The 19659-nt window shown below is 39.9% G+C and overlaps 1 protein-coding gene across 3 annotated transcripts; it reads right to left on the bottom strand.

Annotated features, from left to right (window-relative positions):
• Positions 1 to 68: 68 nt before the first annotated feature.
• On the bottom strand, positions 69 to 19390 carry LOC6737354 (tetraspanin-9). Of its 3 annotated transcripts, none has more exons than XM_016171160.3 (7): positions 19289 to 19390; positions 18845 to 18928; positions 5876 to 5994; positions 5270 to 5368; positions 3956 to 4084; positions 1391 to 1750; positions 69 to 1330 (listed from the first exon to the last, which is right to left on the bottom strand). In XM_016171160.3, exons 3-7 carry the CDS (start codon positions 5939 to 5941, stop codon positions 1181 to 1183), a joined length of 804 nt encoding a protein of 267 aa, XP_016031089.1. In that variant the 5' UTR covers positions 5942 to 5994; positions 18845 to 18928; positions 19289 to 19390; the 3' UTR covers positions 69 to 1180. The 3 variants fall into 3 exon arrangements, with proteins under 3 accessions (XP_016031089.1, XP_016031090.1, XP_016031088.1); XM_016171161.3 differs by having other exon boundaries at positions 19114 to 19346; XM_016171159.3 differs by having other exon boundaries at positions 19140 to 19346.
• Positions 19391 to 19659: the final 269 nt, after the last annotated feature.

Below are 19659 nucleotides of genomic sequence, written 5' to 3'. Positions count from 1 at the left end.
TATTAACAGATGCGCAAACTTCCAAAACAGGAAATGACCATATTTTCCATATAAAAAAGACATTCAAATTTCATTTACTTTTTCTTTATTTTAATTACGTTTTCGTTCACGTTCAGAAATGTACATCTTTAAATGGGGATTTTTCCTCGCGTTCTTGGGAGGTTTTATCGTTTTTGTGTGTGTTTTAGTTTCATGCTTTCGATTTACGGCTTTTCATTGCGCGGTTTCCAAAAAGTACATTAAGTAAACTACAGACATACGTGTATATAATATGCATTAATAATAGTTATATATGTATATATAGAATTCAAAAATGTACAACATTCATTTTTAACAAAAGAGCCGGGAACACGAAGTTGCGAGCCCCGGCGTATGTAGTTAAAAACTCGAAGATAGCCATAGCAAAAACAACTAAAGTTACAACTTAAGGTTAGAGACTTATTAACTAATACACATACTAGTACAATGTCAATGCCATTTCATTTCTTATCATTTTCAATCGATATTTGTATATATGCATGCTTGTAATTAAATGAGCGTTATGCTCTATGCTTCTTTAAAAGTCATCTTTCAAAATTGATCTCACGATTTCGCTCAATCTCAAAAATGTGTGTTGTCTTTCGTCTTAACTTATGTGATTTCTGTGATGTTTTTGAGTGGTTTTCGAATGCCTGATTGCATAACAAAATCGTAACAGACTAAGAAAAAATAGTTACAATATTACGCATATTGTAGTTTACTACTTAACAACTAAAAAACTGCTATCAAAACAGATTTACAAATAAATATTCCAAGTGTGAGTTTCATTCGTAAAAACCTTCGCGATCCTTCCGACCCATTTGTTTGCTGGCAAAACATTGAGCAACATTTCTTGTAAGATATTCTTGAATATTATCGGTAAATGGATTATGCTGGCTATGATCTTAGCTTATTGTTAGATTAGAGCTGTATTAAACTGTTCTGTGTTCTCGTGTCTGTCCCGTTCCATGCGGCAAATGCATTTGAATATATTTCATGTTTCCATTGAGCACGTCGCGGTGTTCGGTAGGGCGTTGTATTTTTGGGGGAGTTCTAGGAGGGATCGTCGCTCTTCACTGTCCTGCTGTTTTGGCTCGTTCCTACGTCTACTTTGCTAACTCTGAAAACTGTCACAACATCCGCTGTCCTCGTCATCTCCGATTTACAGACGCATATCGTTGTATTTGGCAAAGGCCTTGCACAGGGCAAAGGCCAGGATAATGAGGACCAGGTGCACAATGCCCACCGCAATGGCCACGATGACCAGTTCACGTTGCCGAATCAGCCACTCGGTAAACACCTCATAGCAGCCCTAAAACGATAGACACCATTAATTACGAATCCGTATATATCTAGCTGCATTATAGCATACCTTCTTGTAGAAACTGTTACTGTCGCTGGGGTTGGTTGTACAGTCCTCGTCGCGTGGCACCAACTTGGCCACATCCTTAAGGATACAGCAGGCATCGGGAATGGTGCGGTTACCCTTGCCGTTCACCCACGCTGGAGAGTCATCGAAATCGTGATAGTCATTGATGCCACAGCACCCGAAGTTGCCCATCAGTTGGTTCCACATCAGCGAGGTAGCATCCACATTCTCGCCCAGCGAATAACTGGTAATGGTCGTCTGCAAGAAGTTTTTGCTCTCGGCACGCACTTTGTCCTTGAAGAAGGCGCCCAATCCTCCGGCAACGATCTCGGCAATCAGCAGCAGGATCAAAAAGGTTCCATACTGTGAAAAGAGAGCGTTTTTTTAATGAATATATCTATAAATTGTACCCACCCAGGTTTAAAAAAATCTTTACTTAAATACAGCAAATCTAATATTGCAACTTGATTTATTAAGCCACATTTAATAAAAACTTCACGTTTAAATATAAATGAGTTCATTATTGCATAATACACTTATTCAATGATTTCTTGTTATGGTTGCCTGGTTTATTTATCGCTCGCACGCGGTTGACCCAATTTGATGGGCACTTTGTGAGCCGTGCAGAAAAATCTAGCCGTTTGACCCTGAGCCAAATGTGCAGCATTTGTCGACTGCCGCTGGTGGTGAGTTAGGCCCAAGCACACATTTAGCCGCAAAAGTCCACGTATAGATACAGATACAGATACATATTCGGTTCAAATGGGTGAGTGGCCGAAGGGGAGGTTGGGCGGATATTGGGGGAGCGCGCAGCATGCAGCACAAATGCTGAAGGTCATTTCTTAATGTTTTGTTACATGTTTCGAAAAGCTCTTGTGGCTTTTTATTCTTCTATTCTAACTAGGAAGCGCACATAAAAAAATAAATATGCAACAACATTTCTAATTATCCTATATCTAAGAACATTTTCATTGTGCATATTTCCTCACTGCAAAAGAGCTACTTTATAAAAAATTCAGCTTATTGCAGAGCATCTTTCATAATCTGAGACCAATTAAGAAGTCTTTTTTCTGAGTGCCTCCGTAATGTTGTCGCCCTCGTGGTTGTCGTTGTGGTTGTTGCCCTGATACGCTGCTCTGATATGCTCGGTTTTAGCTGGTTGTGTTGCGGCTGTTACGCCTGGCAGCATTTCATTTTAGCCATCGTGGGCGTTGGTAGCCGCCTGGCTGCCAGTGTATCTGTCAGATACACATGCAAGCTCACCGAACTGCGGCCTATGGAGAGCAGCTTCACTTTGTTTGCATGCCAAGTGTAGCGATTTGAAACCGTTTAGGTACGCGAGTGGCTGCAGTTTTTTTTTTGCTAAATAATAAATTGCCGTCTTAAAAAAAAATCAATGCTAAGACATGTTAGCCATGCCAAGAGCTGAGCTGGCCTTCAGATGCGTTAACCAAACGACCTTGGCTAATTTAAGTGCAAAACCCAAGAGGGTCGCATGCAGGTCGCGTGTTCGGCACCGTTGCGCATGCGCAAAGCCCTTCCCCTCGACTGATTTACCCCCTTCTCGATAAGGTAAATTAAATTCACCTGTTTTGTCGCTGCAATTAAGCTGGCCAAGCCCAGAAATGTGGGCGCGTCCGGGGTAAGTAATGCAGGTAAATGTGATAAAACGGTTTATTAATTACCACAATCGCCCCGAGTGAGCACTCTCGACCATAGAAAGTCCCTCTGGCCGTCCCTCCAGGCCACTTGTGGAGCAAATGTAAATTATTTTCCAGACCAAAGAAATTACAATTCCACTCACAGGCGCAGACCACAGAGACATGGCCAAGTGAAGGGCTTGTCGCCGCTTAACCAATCGTTCAAACATGCCCTGGCCTCACGATATGCTTGTATCTATGTACGATAATTCACCTATAGATACACCCCGCTATGTACAACTTTCTCTCGAGTGCCGTCAATAGTTTTTCCAGCCAAGAGTCAAAGTCAAATGGAAATCCTCTTCAACGGCAAAGTTATTCGGTGGAAAATGCAAACAAACGCTGGGCAATCCACCAGCTCCACTCCCAGCTCCCCGGAGCCGTGAATCTTCGGTGGCTGTCTGTCATCCATTACAATGTGCCCGATGATGCAAGCTCGTACAACTCTGATTGGACTCATTGATTGGGCGGGGGATATGTAAATGTGTGACAATGCGTTTCGGAACTGTATGGTAGTCACTCGCTAATGGAAAGCAAATAAGTTTCCTCTTGAAGAAATCTATTTTATTTTCAATATATTTATTCTTAGTTCAATTTAAATTTGCTGTTTGGTTTTCAGTTCAAAGTTGAATAATGAACTTTTATGTAGTTCCATTATTTAGTATCTGTGTGTTGAAGTTAAGATACCCATAAAACAAAAACGTGACACTTAAAGAAGATAGATTGTATAAAACAATAAATTTAAATTGCACAGTATGCAACTTTCCCATAAAAATCTTAAAGACCTGCAAATGACTTTCAGTTTTGAAACGGACTGTCTGTGTGTCCGGGTGCACACCTCCAACCCAGATTCCATTCGATCACTTACCGTCGACAGCAGACAGCGGGACTCGCGCATGGCTCCCAGATAGCCCAAGAAGCTCATGAAGAACATGACGGCTCCGATGACGAGCAGCACATAGGCCAGCTGCTCTATGGCCTGTGGCTGTGTAAATTGCTGTAATGGAAACGAAAAAGAGCAGAGCAGAAACAAGAGTCAGAAATGTGTGGGTAAATTCAGATGGGGTCCACGCTGCGTATACGTAATTAAACTTTGAACTGGCCAAAAATTGTCTCCATCCTCATTCGTATAATTGAATTATGCGCACATTTTACCCAATTGTCGTAGGCAAATTGTCAGATCTCAGATAAGTCTTCTGAAGCTAGAGTGCAAGTTCATTGACCAAACGCAACCCGTGGAACATTTCCGTGTAAAGGTTCTCAATTAGCCTTAGCATGTTTATCTTAGGTGACCCCACAATTAGTACCCGTATGGACATGCACTTTTCATTTGTTTTGCCAAAGCGAAAAACCCTTTACGCCCAGTCAGATAGCAAAGGGAATTTTCACTACCAACTTTAGTTAACGCTGAACATGCAAACTTTGATGGAAATTGTCATAGTTGAAAAAGTTTATCTGTGTGAATTGGGTAAAGGACCCCAGAGGGTGGCTTTAAACAACGATTTGTACATTTCTAAAAGTTTAGTCGTATATTGTGTAGTTTATACATATGTAGCAGACACAACAACAGAATGTATCTAACTGCACTTAACCTATATAAAATCAATTTTGTTATACATTATAAATTAAGTATTGAAAAATGTACTTTGAATTTGCTTGATCTGGCTAATTATAGATTGATATTAGTTCCATAAAATAAATGCTGCTCTATTTAAATTTTAGATTCCATTACTTACAGTTCCATTGTATTTCCGCTGTCTTATATACAATTTCAACCCAATTAAAGTGGCATTTATAGCCATCCCCCATTGTTTGTTAGTGTGTCAGCACAATGCATCGTGCACTTTGATTAGCGTTTTCGTGCCTCACATTTTGACCATTTCCACCCGGACCGCATGTTTACAATATAATTATATTTTCCTAATAATCATAGTACCAGTGCCCGCTATTATTGAAGCACCTGCACGTGAGGTTGATCTATATTTCGGGGTTGATTCACTACGATTTCGATATGTGAATTACACACTTCGATGGGTTGCGTATAAATTGCGTTGTAACTGGGTGGAATGCAGTGCTTTCTTGGAGCCTTTTCGACATAAAAAAAGGGGGTGTTTCAGCGGCAACACTTTCACCCGGAGTTGGGCGGGATATTCGGGAAACCCCCGTCTTCGCTTGGTCTTACCTCAATGCGCTCGCTCTCGACCAACTTGAGGAGAGCAATCAGCGAGTGCTTGTCCACGGCCAGCCATAGTCCGACTCCGAATATAATTGTGCCTAGCACCTGCAATATAAATATAAAAAAAAAAACATTAAACAATGTATATGTATATGTGTGTGTTCAGGTAGTGGCCATTTATGTGTTTACACTGAAACATAAAGCATTAAACACAAAAACACAACACATTTCCCCTGCCCGCTGGACATGCAAACGCAGTTTGATGATTGTTGTTATTATTATGACGTTGCCTGCCCATCTTGATTGCATTCGAAAATGCCGATGATGACGTTTGGCAATCAACATGATGGTAATGATGACGATGATGATGATGACGATGTTGGCTGAAAGTCAATGAACCGCCGCCAAGCTGAAAATGCGGGAAAATGCAAAAAGCACCAGCGCATGCGCAGAGATTTGCTTGATTGAGTTGCAATGGAATTTGGATGGATGGGCGATGTGGCATGGGATACCATCGGATGACATGAACATGAACCTCTATGCGTTACCCATATGCATTACCTGGTGTGCATATAGCACAATAATCCCCCACCTTACTTCATCTGTACTTACGAAAAATATAAAATTGAATATGCAAAGCAAATACTTTGCACACCAGACTCCGCAGTCGAAGACCATTTTCGTTGTTTTCGAAATCTTGGGGCTGTTTTCCTCCACGGAGCTCTCTTCAACTGCAATGACAAAGAGAAATTCCACATTTAGCACTCTGTGTTGCGAGGTTTCTAATTGAATTAAAATATTTTTACTTAATTTACTTAATTTCATGTTAAGTGCCACACACTCCGTTGGGCACAGCACAAACACACGAAAAAAAAAACATACAGAAAAGAAAGTGTCAAATGAAATAAACAACGAACAAACGACATAATAACGTAAATACCAAGAAGCGTATATAAACATGAAAAGTGTTTCTAGCCAGGTTGCATTTCTTATCGGCCATGTTTGAATGTACGTGCCCCGTGCCTAACAAATTAACATGTAAAGTTGGCCCTTAAAAATTAGTGAACGACTTCAGCAGAAAATTTTCGAGACGAAAGAAAGTTCAATTTGGAATACCTCAAATATGTAGAATTGTAATGAAACGTGTATGCTTGTAGAAAGATTAAAGTACCAGTTTTTTCTTTATTATTATGGATTTTTCTTGGATACATTTATGGAGAAACTTTAACTTTAAGCATACAATAAACAATAAAGATATACATATCTATAAATTTGTATTTTTGATAAATTAAACAAGTTCCTAAACAACTTCTAAATGCAATTTAACTCAAAATTAATTAATTAATTAACGGTTTTAGTGTGTACTAAGCACACCGCCTGTCGTCATCAGATAACGAGCTGCCTTAATTCCTCGAGCAGCTAAAAAATTGTTCAAGTAAATTACAAGCTTTCGTTCATTCATTAATTCATTGAGTCGGCGGGAATCTCAATTTCCAGCATCTTGTTCCACGTTAACTTTCTTATTAGCAGTAGAACAACTTCCCGCTTTCTCCCCCCCCCCCCCCCCCCCCCCCCTTTCTTCTCGCCGCGCTTAGCACTTTTCTTTTCAGATGATGCTGTTGTTGTTGCCGTTGCCATCTGGTTTGAGCCAAGTTCTCAGCTGTAGCTATACATGTGTGCCTAGTTATTTGGGTAAAAATATATATGTACGTATATATGCATACACATACACAAACAATGTCACGAGCTATTGAAGTTGGAAAAGTAGAGCACTCGGCAGCGGAGCTAAGCCCTCAGAGTCTGGGTTTTTTTTCAGTTTCGATGCTGCTCGGCGTTCTGTTCACTGCTTTTTTGTACTGTACTGTTGCCAAGTCGCGGCTACGGGCAAAACATTTTCCTTGCCAACATTTTTGTTTTCATTCTTTTGCCTGGGTCCCTTTGAGCCCGGTAAAAGCTGGGATCCACAGCCCGCTGCCCCCCTTGCAGTCCTAATGATGTTTTGGCCGAAATGTAATTGTGTTCGCACACCCACACAGTTGCGGTCAAAGAAATAGCACTTTAAATGTCAATTTATTTTCGAATCCAAGTGGCAAAAGGAAAGCAACATCTTAAGCATTTATTTGGTATGAATTCGATTTCATTGAATTTTTATTTTTTTTATATAAATTCTATTATTATGACTTTAGCTTTTAACCCAGAGAGGCACTGAGTGCATAAAGTACTTGAGTGCAAAACGCTTTCCAGACCTACATATGTACATATTCACATAAGCCGAGTTTCCCCATTTTAGCCCGCATATCACCCCCTGTTTTTTAGCCCACCCAAAAACCCTTCAACGCAACAAAAGTTTATCACAGAATTTTTAATTGCTTTTCCATTGTTTCAGACATCCGACGTTCTGGCTTTAAATTAGTTTAAATTTTCCTGTGATAAGACATGCAAATGACTGCCTAACGGATGTGCATATAGCGCTTAATGGTTGTGACATTGAATTTATAATATGGGCTTAGCCAAAAACAAGCTATTGTTTACGAATATTGACGCTTAAGTCATTTGTTTGCGGGAGGCTTTAAGTCAAAAAGAATTTGTATTTGCATTCTAATTTGAATTTTATCCGAGGGATTTTAGTATTTGCATAAAACCGGCTTACTTGATAACAACGCAAGTTGATGCTATAAATATGAAGTATTTGTGCTGCTAATTCTGAGTTTAAAGCTCCAAATTTATATATCTGCAGTTTTGCTTCCAATTCTATCTCGAAATGTTTCCAACCTTTGCCCTTATTTATTCATTAATGCTACAGTTTGACTCTGAGCTTTAATTAATTCCTTGGCTGAGTGGAAAATCGGAAAAGCTTCGAGCAGCCACCCACTAAGTTGCCACTGCTGGCTTCTCGTTTCTGGCTTCCGATGCCATATGAGCCCCACACAAAATCCAAAAGCTTGCCATTAGCTATCACACACATTCTTGCAACGCAAAGTGGCTAACACACACACACTGGTACATGAAGGGGGCGTATCTTGTAATTAACTTTCAAGTGGTCCATGCAAAATATTGGCAAAAATTCAGCAAGCTCAGCATCAGCTTTTTATCTAACTCAAATATTAAGTCTGGATATCTACTTAAGATACATGTGTGCGCAGCAAACTCAAATATCTGTTTGAAAAACATAAAATTTTCATAAAACAAATATGAATTAACTGTGGATTTTTCAAAGGGGAAGCTATAGGTAATTTCAATGAATTTATATAAAATTTAATGAGACCTGTATTTCTGTGTTTTTATATGGTAATTATAATAAACTAGCTAATCAAAAGCTAATCCACACGTGTGTTATACAGGTAATACAAATATTTTCGTTGTGTGCCGATATCAATTTACATCCCATTCAACGCGTTTTCATCTATATGCATTTAGCTTAATGTGCATCAACAAATGCTAATAATAAAAAACACCAAAAGCCGCAAATAAATTGCAAATTTATAGCTCTCGCCACTGACTTGCATTTGGATTTTAACTCTGGCTTTGTTTATTATTTGCGTAATTAAATGCTTGCACATGCTCGTGCAGCATTTTTTAGCCGTAGAAAGTTTTGTTTTACCGGCTGCTGGGGAAGTGGAAGTTGAGAGCTCTGCAAACAATGCACATTTTTTTTTTTTTGGCATCGCGACGGTGATTAAAGTATTTTCTATTGCAGAAAGGAAATTCGAGCGGGTCTCAATTGTGGGACTGGAAGTCATTTTCTTGTACTACCAGCCGCTCTTTTCGACGCCAAAATGGGTTAAAGAAAGTCGTAACTCGTATTAATTAAAAAAAAAGACTTAAGTCAAAGGGAAGCTGCGCTCGCTCGAACTGAAAGGCCAGTCGCAACCTTTGGCCATAACTTCTCGGCCAGAGAGTTGCTATATATAAGCCAAGTCAATTTCCCAGTTGCACTCTCACATTCATTCGTATTGATGTGTGTTTCACACTTGACACGTTCGTTGGCTTGCCAAGAATTTAGAAATTTTATTTATTGCCAATGCTTTCTGTTTCGCTCCGTGCTCCGCTGGCCGTTAAACATTTTTCTCGGCTCTTCGATTCTGATTTGATTGGCCGGGTGGTGGCCAAGACTCTCTGGAGCTGGGAAATTGGAAATGGCAATCGAGGAAAAACCCATCATGCTGCAAACCAAAACTGCCGCCGCAGAACCACATAGCCACTTTTCCATTTTCCATCTGTCAAAGCGTGGGAAAATTCTCTGCACTCCGTTCTTTGGCTCTTTAGTTGCGGTTCCTCGGCACCGAAACTCCCAAGATGGGTAATTAAATTATAGGGTAATAAGCCTCAATTGGGTCACCGCACTCTCCAAACAGTACTTAAATGCAGGTGGGTGGCTCAGCCTCCCGTTTGCTCGAGATCTTAAATATGCATATGAGAGTGGATGTGTGTGGGAACTACTCGGCTTTAAACGGCTATAGTAAATGGAATGTTAATGGCTAAATCTGCTGGTTAGCACAGTAAAAAACATTAAAGCACAAACCCCATAAAGGCTTTGCTTATTTTCTAAATCTGTATTCCAATAATTAAAATTGTTTCTAAAAATCCGATTATTGACGCTTACTCCTGGATTAGTTTGATTGTTAAGTACATATATGTTTGTACTCACATATATTAAAAAAACGTGCAAATAAATCTTATTTTTTACCAACATAGACGGGGGTTTAAGTTTAATTAACAATTATTTTAATATGCCCATTTAAAACCCTTTTTTTAATTAATCCGTATTAATTATTTTTGTGTGGCATATCATATTTTTGCCATCAAACAAAATACATTTCATTTAAACCTTACCCAACTGATGTCCCTTGAAAAAGTTTACCCAACAATTTGCGTTTTTTATTTGTCTCCCCTGGTTGCTAAATTTGTGTCTCCTATAAAAAAGGCTTTAAACCCGAACTTATTCAACTGGAATAAAAATCCATTAATCGAGCAAAATATAGCGCAATATTGACGCTCTTGTTTTTACTTTAGATGTTTTTTTATTTATTTTCGCTGCCGCACGAGCCACACAATCAATTTATTTATAAATTTCGCTTAATTAATGCAAATATAAGGCGAAACGAGAAAAGCCGGGCGAATAACTTCGTTAGCGTTTGGAGCGGCAAATTTCAAAATCTACACAAAGGCAAAGCGTCAGAATTTTACAACAGGACGCTGCCAAAATTATACCTTGAAAGTGGTCTAATTAAATGAATCTTACAAGCCGACAGCACCTCACATTCATAAGGCTAACTGAGTGTCGTTCAAATTCAGTTTTGTTAATTTCATTATTTCACTTTGCGAAGTCATTCAACTCGCTGGCTGTTAGTTTTTGTTAGTTTGCTTATATAATCACATGAAGTGCGTTAATTTGACATAATTAGTGGGCTCCGGCACGAGACGAAGTCGAAACCCCAGGCCCAAGCTAAAGGTCTTCGAGTTGAAGAGTAAGCCCCTTTGTCTGACTCCGCTCTTCTATTTTTTAGGTCAATGGTCTTCGCTTCGGCGATGTTTGTTGCCATGTTTGCTGCCATTTGATGGCTTGCCAATTTAACACCTGACAGCTTCGTTTGGGCCATGTGCATTGGACCAAGCCGTGTGCCATAAGCGAGCGCAGATGCCAACGCCCCGGTCCCAATTCCCCTCGACCACGCCCACAACAGGCTCGTGTTACGAGAGCAATACCACTGTGCACTAAAACCAAAAAGCGGTATAGGCCTGGATACATTCGGGTACAAATAAAGTTATTCTAAATGTGAACTATCGGTACAAGTAGAGTCTTTTGCAATCAAATGAGAAACCCATAAAATAATGATATGTATTAAATAATAATTTTTGAATATCCTGCCTTATTTTTCTCACAGTGCAGTACCCCAATCTGGTAGCCAGGCTGGTGGGTTGTCACCAGCAAACAAGTCAACTACTATAGCCAACCGGCCACGAGAGACACAGACACGTCTGGCCATTTAGCAGAGTTATGCGATACATTTTTGCGAATATATTTCTAGTTGGTTGAGGAAATTTTCCAAAGTTAAACTCTAGATTTGATTACGAAAGAGCTGTGGGTGGCGTTGATATGCAAATGGCTTCGAAAACTTTCTGGTGACATAGGTAAAATGTCAAAACTTCAATTTGCTGAGAGATCTTAATCAGAGATTGTCAAAATTTTGATGAACTTTGCAAGCACATAATTTAGTTATGCAACGAGTGTTGATAGAACGCAAATTCCACTAAAATGCATTTTTTACGTTTCTTTAGATTAAATAATCTTTGAAAGTGAAATTCCATTGAAATGATGTGGCCAATATCTATGCAAACGTGAAATTCTTCATTCATATTTTATAAAAGCACTTGTGAATTTTATATCATTTATTTGACCCACCCAAATATTTTTGCTTATGCATTAAAATTTTTGTCAAGAACGCGAGAAGTCGAATAACATTTCAGACACTGACCTACTTTAAGGTAAATATCAAAGTGGGGGCTGGAGAAAAATGAAACTATTTGGGGCCAATTACCATCGTTGTGGACAGAGAAAAGAAACTTTGCATATACATACATATAGTTTTACTTAATTGAGTAGGTCCCCCGCCCTCGGTCAACCCACTCCAGTTCTTTATTAATTTTTTTTTCTTTTTAATTATTCAGTTTGTGCCTCGTCTTTCTGTGAAAAGTGAAATGCTCCGAACCAGAATTTGTTCAATGTCTCTGGCTTTTTGGTTTATTATTGCTCCAGTTAAGCTGCAAGACGGGTAATGTACTATGTCTGTAAATGTATCTGTATCTGTAGATGTAGATGTATCTATATCTGTGGCTGTCTGTTTGAATTACAGAGCTTGAACGAGGTTGACACACTTACATTTATTTAGCTCATAATGAGCTGGCAAATGATTTGCCTTTGTCTGAATGTCTGCTGCTCGCAGGTTTATTGTTACTGGTTTTTTCACTTTTCATCAATAAAATAAACTGATGAAATGCTTTAAACAGCCTCTGTTTGCTCAGCATAATGAGGCGTTTCGGCAAAGATAAACAAAAGAAGAAAGATGCTGCAAAGTCAAATCAAAGTTGAGGGAGAATACAAAAGTTTGGAATAATAATGAAAGTCAAGTTATATAACCTATGCATATAAATAAGTTGACAAGAACGGACGACTTCAGTTGGTTCCTATGCAAGTTTTTCAAGGAGCTGAGCAAGGACCTCTGAATTCTTTTTTTGCTGAAATTGTGCGTATATTTAAATTAAATAAATAATATTCTAACTTCAGATAAACAAATAATATAAGCTGCTAGGATGTAATGCCCAAATATTCCATTCTAGCTTTAAATAAAACAGTCCCACTTCATTTGTGCCATTTAAGAGGCAGTACCTATTTATTTTTATTAATCTGTACTTTTTTGTTTCCAATTGAGAGTACATTAGCCATTGTTATAGCGAGATTACACATACGCCATGTGTGCTGTGTGTAGCGACAATTTCCTGCCTTTGAGAGACAAAACATAACGGAGTGGAGCATAACCAACACCCGCTGTCACTTCAATTCATAACAGATGCAAATAAATTTCCATTAAAGTTTGTGGGGTCTCCGCACATTACCCTTTTCGGCGCCCATTTTCAGTGTGCTGTGTGGGCGGACGACATGCTAAACAGATGCTTAGTTCGGAAATAAAGCAGAGATTCATGGGGCCCAGCGAGGCATTAAGGTATGAAGGTGCCCCCCCAGATTTAGATAATGACCATTTCGAGTCACGGGGCGCAAATTGCGGGCTTAAACGAGCGGCGGCTGCAGTCGCAGCAGCTCGACTCTCACACGTTACTTTTCATATGTTTAAATGAAATAAGTATCTGGCAGATACATATTTGCAGTGACAGTTGCATCCACACACGCGAGCTCAAGTGCGAAAAACGGAGGATCGTGTGCTGGCACTGGGATCTTCACTGATTACTTAACATATTCAACTTTCTTTTGGACCCCCAAGAGGCCAAGTTCAATGCGCTTAACTTGCGGCTAATACGCCTCTCCTTTCGGCCAAGCTCAACTTTCACATTCACAACCTTTGGCACTTCCTCCTCCTGCCTGCATGCAAAAGATAATTTTCCCGTAACTTTGTGTTGGCCAAGCCGATTCACATTTTGCCATTTGGCAATAATGCTGGCTGCAGTGCAATCAATGCTTCTCATTCGATATTTAGCAAGCTCACTCATTCGACTGTGGGGCAAGTTTTTCATTTCATTTCTGTTCGCTTCACTTCGGTTCGGTTCATTTCAGACTGGCGAAAAAGTGTAGATACACATGCTACACCCAACGCATGGGAGTACAAAAAAAAATGTGGAAAAAAGTGTTTGCCACCGCCTATGCAACTATGAAATATCGCATCGCTCGGCGAGAGTACGCGCATATATCCCACCCAGAGCTGGAATAAATTTATGTGGGAAGTTTTTGATGACGTTCGTAATTTCAGACCCTACAACTCCCCCTCCCCCCTTCCCAGACTAGGCAACTTATCTAATAACGGAGACAGACTTACAACTTCCTGTAAGCCTGCCGGGAATGTGAGAACGCAGGGAACCAGCGCGAAAGGGTTGCATTTATGCCTGCTGATATAATCTGCACTTAAGATTTATGCCTCGAATTGAATATTCTTCATATTTTCTGCGAGATAAGGTAATAAGTTAGGGAATTTCTCATATTTAAGCAAGAGAAGTTTGAGAATCAACGAGATTATAAAGTGTTCTTTCGTCACGAAATTTAAACAGATACAAGCTGATTCAAGAAGATAAAATATCTATTATTTATGTGATGCACAGTACCATAGTTTCATGAATAGAACCTTTAAATACGGTTTGATAGATAGACCTTTAGCATCATATAATATAAAGCAACTTACCATCTAAAGCGTATTCTACATAGTGCAACTTTCAGGCCTTAAAACAAACTTATGCAATCGCTTGGCTAGACCAAATTGATGGCAAATAAAACTAAGCCAAATAGCCAAACTGAACCACTGCTCTAGACTCCAAAATAAAATCCCAAGCCACCTGCTGTGCTTTTATATCCCAAAACTTGTCCGTTTCTGCGTAATAGACCAATTGCATCAGTGTTTGAAAAATCCAAAAGTAAGCCCAAAGCAACTAAAGTAAACCTTTGCCTACTTCTGCTTTGAGCCAAGCATGCGCATTTGGCCAAGAGGGTGGGCTAAAATTGGTCAAACAATTGCCAACGCGCTCTTTGGCGTAAAACACTTTGCATATGCGAAGCAAAGAAAACTCCAAAATTCAGCCAGAGGCGTGCCATCACAAAACTAAAAACAAAAACCCAAAAATTAATATGCATTGTTGCAGCAGCACGTCGCCTTGCATATTTGGACTTTCACTTTTGTTTTCTTTACAAAAACTAAAAAAAAAAAAAGAGTCAAAACAAGATTTCAAAATGAACTTAAGACGCACACTCGATCCACGTCGACATATCAATCAATTACAAATGGCTAACACAAATGAAAACATAATGTATCTTTTGATTGGGTGCTTCCGAGTTCGGTGGGCGAGCAGCGATTAAAGTGGGTAACTGCGTTAATTGCTGATACCCCTTACTTTCCCTAGCCTCCGCAATTAAGTCCAGAAATCAAAGTTACGCATTTCCAATTGCGCAATCGTCACAATCTTTTTTTATTTGGCTGCCTGTCTGGAGATTTTCATGGCTTGCGAAAGTAAACATTTTTACAATCCGCTTTATTTTTTATTTTTGGCTTCCCGAACAATGCGTGCAGTTATTACTAGTTTTGGTTCATTAATCATGTGTCGGGGAAACACTTATGTGCACCTGCTGGGCATAAGAAATGAGAAAATGGGACACACAGATACCGATGGGAAAATTGCCAAGGGCTCCGAGAGGTGATTATGAATAAACCACATGATTAAAGGGCAAATTTATCGTGACATAAGGGGATTTTCTCTTTGTGTTTACCTATGAAAATTTAGTCTATATCTGATGGAATAACAATCTTAAACTTTGTGGTTTGCTCAAGTTAGAAGTAGATTTGCTTTCACACGTCTAAGACTTGAAAATCAATCAGGGGGTTTCCCTTTGGTTTTTTTAAGTAAGCTATGTTACATGATGATTCCATTAATGAAGCTGCATTTCAGTTGCAACCTTATTTTTGCCTAAAAAGCACACAAAATGTGTCTTCATAGTTAATTTCCCCCATAAGCCTATTTAAACTGTATAACTTGATTAGTTTTACCCCTTTTTGTTCAACTCCAATTGGCTGGCTTAATGTTTTTAATTAACTTAAAGCAATGACAGTTTACATTGCCAATAGAAACGTTTGCGAAATGGCCAGCTAGGGACTTCAGTTGGTTTCGGATTGACCATTGTTGCATTGATACAATGACAAAGTAACTAGCCCCCAATCGATCGATCGGAGTGGAAAGCCGCAGATATGGCCAGGGCGATTAAGTATCCCAGGCCCAAGGCGGATGGTCGGTCAACCAGATGGACAGCTGGACAGTTGGACAGCTGGACAATTGCCGCAAATCACAGTGGGACAGCCATTCGAAATATGTGTACTGTTCGCCTGCCGTATTTCCGCTGAAAGTGCAGGCAATTTAAGCCAAAGAGGCGGAGATCTAATGGTGGAATGAATTGTTGCCGGGTGAAGAGTGGCTGGCTTGATTTTAATTGCCACTGACCACCGACTAGAAGCAATGAACTTGCCACCAGGCGGACGTAATTCGAGCCACAAACAGAAAGCCCCTGTAATACAAGATGGTTGTGGGAAATTCCAATTCAGCGGACCAGCGAAGAACACCACCAGCGAGGGTGGTGGATGTGTGTGAAAGTCCAAGGCGGCGAGTGGATCAAGTTCGAATTACCATAAAATATGCAGAGACAACGCATGCGCAACACGTAACCCGATGCAGATACGTTTTAGTGAACTTGCAGATACAAATACAGATTCAGATACAGATACACTGTCCAGTTCGGCCCTGTTCAGGGTGGCGGCTCGTTCACCTTGGAACGGCGCTTAAAAAAGTCGTTTAACATCGAGTTTTGGTAGCTAAATAAGTCCCAGAGTTGCTGGTCTATATGACCAGGGCTAAAACTCACATATGAAAGGGCCTGGTCTATATCCATTGGCCTTTTGGCCAATTTCATGCTCGCTGAGGCGTCGTTTCGACAACCTACTGTTTTGTACACTGCTCTTGTTCCACTAATTGAGTTATGTTGCACATTTCGGCAAGTCAGCTTCATGGTTCTCCGACTGCTGCGGATATTTGCCAATTGAGTTATTGCCTTCTGGTTGTGCATTAGCGTGCGCTCACCTGCGATTTCCCAATGGAAAGTTTGGCCAACTCTTTAGACCAAGTTCTGTGTGTGTGCGCTGGCACATCGGCCAAAAACCGGGTTGGCTTGGCAAACACGGTTAACGGTTTTCGGAGTGCTGTGAATCGTTTTGTCACGCCTTCGATTCTGGCCAGAAGCAAAAAAAGTCCCTACTTAAATATTTATACAAGTTGCTGGCACCCAGTTGCAGGTCCAGATTGCAGCTGCAAAGTACGTACATAAGTTTGTACCTCATCACCCGCTTAAGCTAGTTTCAGTGATTTGTTACACTTTTGGATTTACATTTATCCAGTAGATAGAAAGCCAGGGAAGCCAATTTTTAGCCAATCCCTATTGACAGGTGCCTTACCAAACCCTCAAGCCTTAGAGATTAGAGTGAAACCATGGGGTGGAAAGGGTATTTCCTTGTGAAATATTTTAAAACAATAAAATGCATATTTTCTCTTACTTTTTTAAATTTTATAGGAAACTTCATCAATAGTAAAACGAGTAAAATTTTTATTTGTTGTCTCAGAGCTCATTGCAAATTTAAATTAAAATTTGTATTTTGTTCTTTTTACATACTTTTGTAAATCCCTCTGACGTTCCATAGTTCAACAAGCTGTAAATGTTTAATTTGCTTGCATTTTAAAGTCATTTTTACGTACATTTGAATAAAAATGTCAAAAATGCTGACGGGCTTTTCTTTTGCAGTTTTTGTGAAATATACATATGTTGTTAAATTTATACAGTTTTGTAGCTCTTATGGGGATTTAATTTATAAACTATGAGAGCAATTAATTTTGCACTCTCAATTCCAGGTTTTGATTTAATTGAATGTATTTTCAAATAAATGGGATCTATTTTTACCCCCTTAAGTTTTATTAATGCAGACTGTTGTCAGACAGATTAAAAGATAAATATCAAACCTGAATTAATAGTCACGTAACGTTTATATAATTTTCCACATTTCCGTGCGGAGATAAACTTTTTCGAATAATTTAATTGGTAATTTGGGGAGTAAATAAACTAACGAAATAAAAGTGAGTCTGCAGTTCTGCAAAGTAATCATAATCAGCCTGGTAGCCCCATTCCCCCATTTAGTGCGATATCAAATACGAGATTTGTGGGATTTCGTTCTACCGCTCTAGCTCTGTCCCTCTCTTGCAGTGCCTCCGTCTCGCTTCTTGCTCATTTCCAATAAGCAATTCTACTTGCTTTATTGGTTTTCCGGACAAACTTGTTCGGAACCCTCGTGGAGCGGACAGGTTGCTCCAAAGGGGAGAGAACTCGGAGTCAGCATGTTTTCAAGATCAAAAAGCGAATGGCGGTGGAGCCGAAGAAATTGCAGAAAAATTTACACACTCCACAACAAAAGCAAAACGAGAGAGAGAGGTTGAGCTACAAAGAGAGGGAACTGCAAAAGGGAACCTTTCACTGCAGGTACACTTTAAAAAATTCTATAATGCTACGCATATTGTAAGGTTATGCACACCTAGCAAAATACTTAGATATAGAAAAGAGACATGATTACTGCGAAAGAAGTCATTAAAAATATTTTTCGAATGATGTTACGCATTGATAAGAATCGACATGATGGTTTCCAAAGCATACTGTACAAATAAAAAAACTATAAATGTTGTCTAGTTTTTTATCACACGACTTTCCTCTCTCAACTTTCGAGGATTAGGAAACTATGTACTTTAAGAGATGCTGTACTATAGTTTCTAGTTTTATAAGTATGTATGTCAAAACCAGGATAGTGCTACCAATCCTTTATAGAACTGATTGTACCATATACACCAATTTCTTTGCGTGTCCCGTTTGGACGGGCAAGGTAGAATTAGTGATAAACTTAAAGAAAGGCCGCGCAATTGAAAAGTGGCACAGATGCCAGGGCAGCGGCCCCAAAAGGCAACGGTACCGTAGCGCAGGAGCGCCGAAGGGAATTCAGGAGCGGAGTGGGGGCAGCATCAGCAATCATGAAAAAGGGGGCGACTGAGTGGAGGTGGCAGCACGAGCAGGAGCGACGCAAAAAATGTGTGTGCGTATCAACAAAAGCGGATGGTCGAGGACTGGGCCTGGATAAAGATGTGATGCCCGGGGGCGTGGATGTTGGGTGGTTTTTGGGTGGATTGGTGGCTTTTCTCTGGAAACAGTGGCACTCGCTATGCTCATGTTTTTTTTTTGTGGGGTTTTCAGAAATATGCGCACTCCCAGAAACTAAGGCAAAAACTTACCTGTAAAATATGAGCACGCTGCGTAGCGAGCTGTTAAATAATTTACGGTTCGTCGAAGATTTACGACCCACTGGATGTATCAAACTGCAATGATTCCGGAATATTTGATTATTCGAGAACTTTGGTAGGGCGGACAAAAGAGCACAGCACTTTTTATTTATATTTATTGTATTCTTTTTTTTTTAGCGGTGAGTTATTGTTGATGCTGGTAAGTACGCAGCTCTGTTTTGATTGAGCGCGCGCAAAAAATTATACACAAAATCACGCACACAGCGAAATCCGGATAGAGACGCACCGATGGCTTGAAACTGGGGCCCGCGAAGAGAGCGTAGGGTGTGTTTTGGATGCCGCTGCTCCCAGGCACCAAGCACTGCGTTAAATGCTGCGCTCGTCACTCGACTCAACTCGACTCGAATCGTGGCTTAAATCTCACTCGTCACTCACTCGGCTGCCAATCGGAATGTGCGACCGTCTGCTTGGAAGCGTGCTTTCGAACTGAAGTCGTTTTTTGCTTCTGAGCTGCTCGTTGCTGCCACAGCAACCACCAATACATGCGCGGGTAGCAGGTTGCTCCAGCTGAAAGCTCGGCTCCCCAGCAAACCTACAACAGCAAAAGTCCAACTGGGAGCTTTCAGCGCTGCCAGATAGGTGAATATAGTTGGTGAATAAAGAAATTTACACGACTAACAAAATTATGAAAAAATATCCCAAAAAATTATCAAAAATGTGGGCGTGGAAGTTTTAAGCGGTTTTAGGGCGTTAGAATGGTCGTATCAAAGAGTTTTTTTTTTGCATATCGATAGAAATTTACAAGA

This window comes from Drosophila simulans, chromosome 3L (genome assembly GCF_016746395.2).
Source record: "Drosophila simulans strain w501 chromosome 3L, Prin_Dsim_3.1, whole genome shotgun sequence".
Lineage (NCBI taxonomy): Eukaryota > Metazoa > Arthropoda > Insecta > Diptera > Drosophilidae > Drosophila > Drosophila simulans.
Note: the sequence above shows the minus strand (reverse complement) of the source record. Positions and strands in the feature narration are given on the sequence as shown.